Source organism: Schistosoma haematobium, chromosome ZW (genome assembly GCF_000699445.3).
Source record: "Schistosoma haematobium chromosome ZW, whole genome shotgun sequence".
In the NCBI taxonomy this organism is placed as follows: domain Eukaryota; kingdom Metazoa; phylum Platyhelminthes; class Trematoda; order Strigeidida; family Schistosomatidae; genus Schistosoma; species Schistosoma haematobium.
The window spans coordinates 3294859-3304703 of NC_067195.1; the positions used below are offsets into that span (position 1 = coordinate 3294859).

At 40.2% G+C, this 9845-nt stretch overlaps 1 protein-coding gene across 2 annotated transcripts in view; it reads right to left on the minus strand.

Annotated features, from left to right (window-relative positions):
- The window catches only part of PFKFB3_1 (6-phosphofructo-2-kinase/fructose-2,6-bisphosphatase 3), a 55237-nt gene extending 53623 nt beyond the window's left edge, over nucleotides 1-1614 (minus strand). The window contains exons 1-3 of one of the 2 annotated variants that reach the window (XM_051210189.1): nucleotides 1459-1614; nucleotides 1304-1423; nucleotides 1170-1266 (exon numbers count right to left, since the gene is read on the minus strand). In XM_051210189.1, coding sequence (XP_051070157.1) covers nucleotides 1170-1266; nucleotides 1304-1423; nucleotides 1459-1510 — 269 coding nt within the window. In that variant the 5' untranslated portion in view covers nucleotides 1511-1614. Of the gene's footprint in view, nucleotides 1-1169; nucleotides 1267-1303 lie in introns of both variants that reach the window. The other variant, XM_051210190.1, reaches the window with a different exon arrangement.
- Between the last annotated feature and the right edge of the window lie 8231 nt (nucleotides 1615-9845).

The window sequence follows — 9845 nt, forward strand, 5'->3', positions numbered from 1 at the left end:
ACCAACCTAAATATCAGTTGGGGGTACCTCAGGATTGTTGACTGAACTGATTATTTAAAAATCGAATGTCAAAATAGTCATACTCAAAGGTCTGAATCCTACTTCAATTAATCCGAACTTATTAGTCTAATATTTTACTTTCAAAGTTATCAGTTCTTGAATAAGAACATGACACTATATTCGTGAAATAATATACAAGGTGATTAGTATAAACAGAATCGCACAGAATGGAATTAAGAATACATTCGAAGAACTCTATCACAGTTCGAACGATTGGAAAGGTAATAATATTGTTTGTTACTAATTTAAGGTGATTGTTTAACAAATTATACTATGAAGTTTCCTTATACAAAGTGTATTATGAATTCCAACAAACGACAGGCCGTCAGATAATTAGCAGGAATAAATTGTTCCTTTTGTAAGAAGCATTATTCAAAAAACGTATGTTCATTTTGACTACATTTTTGGGTGATGTGACTTGAAACTTCCGAGGTTCTACTACGAGAAACTGAGGCTAAGAGTGAAATGAGACAGCTAAACTTGGCACTGGAATTAACTCCACCATGTGAAGTTCTATTAGCTATGCATCGTGATGAGCAAAGCACAACAAAAACAACACTTCAGAATGTTTATTGTCAGTTCCCATAAAATTTCACGGGGAAAAACAAATAAGTAAGTTAACTTAGTAAAACGATAACCCAAAAACCCTGTATATTTTAGGCTTGAAACAAAGATCTGAACTAAACATCCAGGAAATACGTGATATAGCTACCAGCTGGTTTATCAAGGATGGTTTGTCAATCTCAGATTGATTGACAGCAAAACACTCAACAACTTAAGTTATCGACTTCTAGAGTCGATTATTAAACCGTCCTTGCTCCACACTTATGCTATTTTTTATTGTTATCGACTGCTTTTATCACTAAATGTAAGTAGATTATATGTGCTCAAAGTTGCCGGCTCACTTCTTTAGTCTTTTTTTCCTTTCGGATACCCTGAAACACTGCCCCTTGAACTCTTCCAGTACACAAATCACCTTTGAGCGAAATGTGAACCTACCAAAGACTAAACGTTATACGAAAACAAAATATTAAATTTTCGTTCCCCGTTTATAAAATAAGAACAAGTAATTATTGGAAAAAATAAGGTTCGAAAACGATAAACCATACTGTCTGAGTGCTACGCCTTCATTATTTTCGTCGGAAAAGTAACTATGGTCATTGTAATCTTTCATTTGAAGTCGACGATAAGCTCCAACATTGAAAACTAGAAAAAAACACATAACAACGATGACCCATCATACCTCGTGTATTAATTCCAACCCAATTTAGGTACCTTGAAAGCTTGGTAGATATATATGACTTCCCACGAGCAGGAAGACCGACTAACACAACAACCGTTTTCTCATCGTCGGAACAAGAATCTACAAAAATCAATAATATCGAAGCTTAGACTTACCCCAGCTAGCAAGCGGTGCTATATCTAGGGATACACGACGATCAGAATACATGTTAATAGAATGAAAACTGAGAACTGGTAGGATATGACAAAAGACTTGCAACACTGACTGTAAATTGACCGGTTTGACCTAGAAGTCAAATTGCCACACACTTTTGAAAAGTGGGTAACTGTAATATTGGTGTGAAGTAACTTCATTTTTCTGTTTGTATACCAACAAAGAACCACTTCGGCCAACTACCCTTTGGACCAGTTTGATTAAATTTTATTTTCGTTTCTAACCTGAAGTCAGAGGTATTCAACACTAAGAAAATCTTATGTTCCTCCCACAATTATTTGAACGTTTTGGGTTTTACCTACGTCTTTTTGTCGATTTTGGAGCCTGATAGATTTCTATCAGTCTTTATCACAGTCGAAATCTGAAACGATAGTTTGGGGTATCGACTATGTCGTATCACGCAGGTTGGAGTTTTAAGGTAAACCATGTATTTGCGGTGCTTGTACTCATTGAAGGTTCCCTTGTATTTTCTCGGCGGCTGATTCGAAGTTCAAATGGAATACGTCTATTAGTAGTCGTTTAGTCCTATCTGTATTGAATTGGACTATTCTTGGAATCCTTAGTTAGCAAACCAGTGTTATCTTGTATATGATTGATTTGTCCATAACTTATAGTCTCGCCATATCTATAATGTGATCGTGAACCAAGTCGACACTAGCGATGTTTGAAATTGATAAAAGTGACTTTGTACAACTAGCAATTGAATATAAACTGATAATTACTTTCAATCATAAGAAATATGTACTCCTGATTCCCGTTATGTGTTTGAGTTATTATTGTGATTCAGTGGGTTTTCAAGAAAGTTTAGTGTAGCTGGACAGTACTCTTGTACTCTTATTCTTTACGCCTAGTCCGAAAATAAGTTTCTTGTTTTTTTAAACAAAAGGTTGATAATTAAAGTACAATTATATCACAGCTAATCTCGTGACGGAAACCCTAACGTTAACTGATGAAACAAAATTATAATTGTTATTTAACTCCTAATTTATAGCCCTACTCTTTTTGCATTTTAGACGATATCATTTACTGACTAAAACCCAATGGGGTTACCACAACAGGATACGCCTAGGCACGCCATTAATCCAGCATAGCGCAATCTAGCGTCTAACATGTCATGTGAACTTTAAAAACATCCACATAATGCAACTCTGAAGGCCAAAATTTGAACCACATTTAAAAAATTTTAATGACTTGTTTGATCACTGAACAGACAAGTGAATGTTTGATAACACACTTTGTTTAGATGACAAGTTGTGATATGTTTTGGTATTTGTACTGACTTATGACTTCCTTGTACTTAATTGCGCGTTTGCTACGAAATGCGTTCATTTATGTTCATCTAGTTCTACCTGTCTTGAATTGCACTATTTCGCGAATTCTTACTTGACACATGGATTTGAATACTTCTACTTATTATATTAGCGACACAATGGAACCCGTGACTGAGTGGTTGGACATACATTCCAATTCTAAAGTTTTCGAGGATTACATGGAAAAAGTCGAAATCAAGATCAGGAAAGGGTTTAAATATGACAAAATTGTGGCCTATTTTCTTACATTCATCAGAAATGATGCTTAATGCTCATTAAAAATCTCGGCATTTCCAGATAAGTATATTTGACTTCCCTATGCAACTCGAAAAGAACTATCACCAAATCATGTAGTGTACTAGTTTCGAATGCCTTGAAAGAGCGAAATTTCACAAAATTATTCGTCAGGTCAACCAGAAGGTTAGAGAATTTATCCTCAAATCGCAGAAACATGGCGTGCAGATGCGCGATCGATTGATTACAGGAACTAGCATACCAAATCTGAAAAGAGAGCTTATGCAAATTTCGAAGTGTTCCAAGATGCTGGAACTGAGTGTGTAAATTGCGGTGGAATGCATGTGATTGACTTCTAGGACATCCGGATCTATACTAAATTTCTTAGTTATCCTAATATGATGTGTACTCCAAGTCACGTTAATAGGCAATCAATTGATGATAATACTCGTTCCCACGGAAACATGGATAACAACCCACTGAAGATTTGCACAGCAAGTTACACAGATGAGCACAGGTTTAGTTAGTGTCTGCCGTGCGACAAAATTTATCCACGTAAATTATGCGAGTTCCATCATGCTGTATGCTTCAAGTGTGATAAAATGGGATGCATCACGTCGGTGTATAGAGCAACCGTTCATTTTGCCACTAGTAATACCAAAATTTTTAGCTCGGATTCTACAATTTGGGTGATTCTAATAACAATACACTGTCCTTATTTACGAACTCTAGTTTGATGATGCTTTCATGATTTTGTTGTGGAGGCTAGTTGCATAAAATCCATCATTTTTGTCGGAAGGTTGAGGTCATTGAACCCTCATGCCATAATTGAAACTGTCGGGTATTTTCGGTCATAAACTTACGGTTATTAAATATTATAATTTACTGATAAAGGATGATGAACACTCTATCATAACTTGTGAGTTCCTCATCACTTACCGTGTACTATCGTTACTGGGTCTTGAAAATTTAACAGCACTTCAATAACAGCTTTCCTCCTTGACCACTAAAGACTGTTCTAATGAAGTGTTTGGTCACTTGTCAACAACATAATTGAAGCGCGACACTCTCTTATTGTGATGCTCAGGCGAGAAATGTCAGGAACTTGGAAACCGTATTCAATTCTGTCGCTGCCGCAAAATTTAAAGATCTAGGAAGGAGAGTGCAGGATTGCCAGACATTACTCATAAAAATATAAATGATGAAATTGCTCAAACAGAGAATCTCCATCTGTATATGAAATGTTCGCAGTCTGCTGATGTTTTATGCTACTGATGAATTGAATATCCACAATCTGCTTAAACTTCATAATAAATCTGTGGTTCATATGCAAGCCAGTCACAGCATGAATGCATTACGAGAACCTGGGTGAGTTCACCATACATTCTACTGTTATTTAGGATACTAATAAGTACATTCTGAATCGTAAGGAGTCTATATCCAATGCACATCGAGACAGACTAATGATAAAACTAAGTAGAGGACACAATAGAACATAAAGATTGAGAATCCTATAGAATTGTGGTCTACTATGACGTTAGTACGGCTCTAATAATAGACTTAATTCTAAAATTGTAGACTTGTCATGATATAACTACCTAATCTATAAGATCTTACGTGGAAGTCACATCATCGTCTACACCAACTCACCACATCGTAACAATTACCATTACATGATAAAGAACAAGCTTAGGCTAGAGGTAGAACGATATATTTAATATGAATAAAAGATATAAGGTAACATTCAGCAGAGACCACGCCTGCGAGGCCGAGCCATGCCATCCAATCAACTCGAATAAATTCAACTCTTTCTTCCTGCCTTTTCTATCGTTGGGTTTTTCTCCGTGTCAAATGTTGAATATCCACTTTCCCAGTTGTCTCGTGTTCAGCTTTGAGGATTGTGTGTTTAGGGCCCAATATCACTACAGTCAGTGAGTCAGTCAGTCAGTCAGCTACAACGTAGGACCAGGCACATATGTGCATCGGTCCAGGTTGCCATACCGCATCAGCACAACAAGATGAACACCGGATTCATAGCAGTGGTTGGGTCAAAGGTGGTAATATATAAGAGAAAGATTGCATATAGAGATATAGTACAAGAAGAAAGAATTGGTTCGTAGAAAGAAAGATATGAAGTGATTTTAATCTCTTAGTTTAAAGGAAGACAGAGAGTGTATAGACCGACGCCGTTGTGATCGATCCTGAGCCACGTCAACAAGAGTCTCCAACCATTGGTTAAGATAGTCACGCGGACCCCAACCAAGTAGTCTGCATCTACCAACATGGCTCAGACTAGAAGTTAGTGACTTCAAGCACTGATGCCACGTTTTGGTTTGGCCGCCCCTAACTTTCTTCCAACCATCTTCAATACCGGATAGCATTGCACGTCGTGGTAATCGGTGTTCAGGCATACGTAACACGTGGCCCAACCATCTCAGTCGATGAAGATTCACAACCTCATCAACTGATTTACCATCATTCCCTAATACCCTGTTGTCTAATCTCACTATTACTTACCCGTTGATCCCAGCAGATGCGAGCGATATTTCTAAGGCATCTATGGTCAAATACTAGTAGCTTTCCAGTATCTTCTACCCTTAATGGCCATGTTTCGCAGCCGTAAAGTAGAACAGAGCGAACTGCTGCTCAGTATACTCGTTCTTTTATTGATAGACGGATATCTCGCCTTCGCCAAAGGTGACGTAAGTTGGCAAAAGCCAAACGAGCTTTTCGAATCCGTGCTGAGATTTCGTCCGATACCAACCCATTAGGGCTTATCAGACTTCCAAGATAAGTGAAGTTGTCAACGAGATCGACTACTTCACTCCCTATCCTTAGTTCAGGTGTTGACGCAGACCAGTCCTGAAGCAACAACTTGCATTTCGAGGGAGAGAAGCGCATCCCAAACATTCTGGCATTGTTGCTTAGTGCTACCAGAAGACTCTGCATTTTGTCAGCGTCTTCACCAAACAGGACTATGTCGTCCGCGTATTCTAAGTCGATAAGTGGACCTCCTGGATGGAGATCAAAACCCGAGAACTCATTAGACGAGAAAGTTATTTCCATCAGTAGATCTATGGTGAAGTTAAAAAAATGGGGATGGTGGACAGCCTTGACGGACACCACTTGAGGTTGCGAAAGTAGATGACAGTTCGCCATAAGCTCTGACTCGACTAGTAGTGTTCGAGTAAAGAGTCTTTACAAGGTTTATGTACTTCTGTGGTACGCCTTTCAATGACAGACACTGCCACAGAATCTCGTGGTCTACCGAGTCAAATGCTGCTTTTATGTCGAGAAAGACCACCATTGTCGGACGCCGATAAGTATGCCTGTGTTCTAGAATCTGACGAATGGTGAATATGTGGTCGATGCAGCCACGACCAGGTCTGAAGCCAGCTTGGTTCTCTCGTGTTTGCAGTTCACGAGTCTTAGTTAGGCGTCTGATAATTATCGAGGCTAGTACTTTAGATATTATATTAGTTAAACTAATCCCTCTATGGTTGTCACAGGATGATTTTGACCCTTTCTTATATATTGGGACGAAAAGTGATTGTGACCAGTCAGATGGAATAACGTCTAACTCCCAGATCTTAGCCAAAATATTAGTCAACCTAATCGCTAAAATTGGACCACCATCCTTAAAGACCTCTAGAGCCAATCCATCTGGACCAACTGCCACTCCTCGTTTCAGATTAACTATAGCCTTTTGAACTTCAGCAAGAGTTGGGGGACCTACTTCAATGTTCCATTCACCCTGTCTGGGAATGGAGGGTAGTTGTAGAGTCGCTGAAGGCCAGCTGAACTGTTCTCTGAAATGTTCCGCCCATCGTTCTAAAGGCCTGGACTGGGAGCAGATGAGAGTGTCGTCTTTTTCCGATATAATCTCACTTACAGTTGACTTATTAATTCCAGTTTCTTTTATTAGTCTGTAAAGCTGTCTTGTGTTCCCTATAGTCGCCGCCTTTTCCATCTCTTTTGCTTTCATTGCCCACCACTGCTCACGGTCGTTTCTTAGACTTTTTCTTAGCCTAGATCTGATTTGTTGTCGCTCTTCATCATGTTCGGAACCTGATGGGACGAGTTTGCGAGAATCCATCAGTGTGATAAACTTTGAAGAAATCCACTGGTTCTTTGAAACTCTGTGGTTTAAGTCGCTAATATATGTCACTGCTGCTTCCACAGCTGCTTGTATTTCATTCCAAGCAACATCTGGGTCAGCCTCGTCTTCAGAACTACCTAAGTGTGAACTCAGTTGTTCTTGGAACCTACTTTCAGTCTTCTCGCTACTCAATTCAGTTCTAATGGGTCTTTTCAATGTGGCTTTTTTGCGTCCGGTGAGGCGCAAGGAGATGCGTGCCCGTATTAGGGCGTGGTCGGAGTCCAAGCAGGTACTCCAAAATGAGCGACAATCTTCTACCGACCCCCTCCAACGATGACTGGTGGCAATATGGTCTATTTGAGTCCATCGTTGGCTTGGTGCAGGCGGTCGCCACGTTAGACGATGTCTCTCCTTATGCTTAAAATTTGTGTTTGCTAAAAATAAGCGATTGTCTGAGCACAGTTGCAGCAGACGGTCACCATTATCTGTTCGCTGTGCCGGAATGCTAAAATATCCACCTAAATGCCTTTCTGTTTGGTTTAAGCTACCTATCTGAGCATTAAAGTCACCCCCTACGAGTACTATGTCTGGGCGTTTAGCTTTCTGAAGAAGTTCGGACAGCTTTCTGTAAAATTCATCTTTCACATCATCTGAGCTGCAGTCAGTGGGAGCGTAGGCAGAAATGACGAAAAGGCAAGGACGTGTGTCCCTATCCTTCCGAGTTCTTACGGAGCCGTTTAGCCGAACAGCACATAGACGACTGTTGACGGGGATCCACTCTAGCAGTGCTTGTTCCGCCCTCATGCTTAGTGCTATGCCTACACCTACCAGTCCACGAGAACTGGCCATCGGGGCACCAGATACACGTAGGGTGTATCTCGTTGGCTCTCCGTTTTGCCGAGGTGAGGTCAAGTGAACGACCACACTGGGATCCTGTATGCGTGTTTCGGAGACACAGAATACATCAATGGAAAGAGACTCTTAGGTTTTAGCCAAGGAAGCCTGCTGACCGATTTGACATAGAGTGCGTACGTTGAAAGCTCCAATGTGTAGTTTGGAGCGAGGTTTCAGTAGACCTGGGACAGAGTTTTGAGCACTAGAATCGTTGGCTATGGTGACACTTGAGGAGGAAGCCGAAGGAGGAAGTTTAGGGTTGAAAGTCGATGTAGGAGGAATAATAGGAATTGAAGAGGAAGGTTGATTATGAATACAGTGGTCTTGAGTGCTGTTAGAGGTATGAGGGCGGTTATCACTTCCCGGTTGCCCACACCGTGGAAGGGTTCTTCTGGAGGTACCTGAAAAGGAACTTGGGTTAGAGGCGGTCTCAGTGACCTGATAGCGTGACCGCAGTGTCCAAGGGACAAATGCTTGAGGCCGGTCGCGCACGGCGTTTTCGTGGAAGGTTTTTGACGTGTTAGCTCCGTTCTTCAAAGGGCCTTACCGCCGGAGACGAAAATCCGTGAGGTAAGGTGAGTTGTGCATTTTTAGGGTCAACCTTTTCTAACCCCACCCCTCTTTGTGGAAAGGCAGCATCGCTGTCATGCTGGTTGTCTGAAGGAAACACCTTACTGCTGTCACACCTCTGTACAGTCAGCAGTACGACTTCGCCTTCGGATCTTAGGTTTGTTGCTTTTAGTCTTACCGCTCTTCAACCGACCTTTCTGACATGGTAGGACATTGAGGGACGATTGTTCCAGCCAGTATAGCTCGGTTGCTTCATCACGATAGCCAAGCCCGACCACCACGTCAAGGTAGCAACAACGGTCGGGCAATATCACTACACTCCCATTCAATCAGTAACGGTCGTGGCATTTGTAATAAGTAATGATTCTGTAGAACTATGTTCTAGTTCGTCATTTATACCGTTCTAATAATTGACCCAATTTTACAATTATAAATTTGTCATGACGTGACCACCTAATCTAAGTCGCGCCATTGTCTATTCTAACCCGTCCTATCGCAAAAATCGGCGATATAATGTTCAACGTTTCTAAAGGACACATTCAAGCTGGAGAGAGAACAATATATATAATCTGAATAAAAGAGATAATCTACACAAAAATGACCACGGTTGCAGGATTGAGCCACGCCACCCAATTGAATGTCCCCACTTTCACCAATGTTGGCTTTCTCTTAGCGTTCAAAGTTGAGTATGCATCTTTTGAGTAATTATATGCTCGGTTTCAAAGATTGTGTAGTCAGGAGCCAATACCAATACAATTCCTTTTTACTTGATTGCTCGCTTGTTACGAACTCTAGATATGATACGTCCACTTGTGATCATCCAGTTCCATCTACACTAAGTCACATTATCCCGAAAATTCTTAGCGCATCAATTCGTCTACTTCTAAATATCATACCTTTACGTGTTTATCGGAGCACTTACCTAGTTGAAATTACTTCTAGGTTTGACCCCACATGTCCTAATAACTTGAATGCATTTCTTTCCGCTTTTAATGATTAAATTAACTAACAATGACGCTATTCGAAGGTTTCAACTAGAAACTATTATCGAAGATAGAAAGTGATAATCCTGTGAAGATAGGCCTGACAAGCTTATTTTGTAAATAGTTTTTAATATTATTTGTGTTTATTTTGTCAATCTTTCACTGTCTGTATATTTTATCATTAAATGATTGTACCTGTTGTTTTAGTAAATGACCTTGAACACACTTTCCGTTGTGAT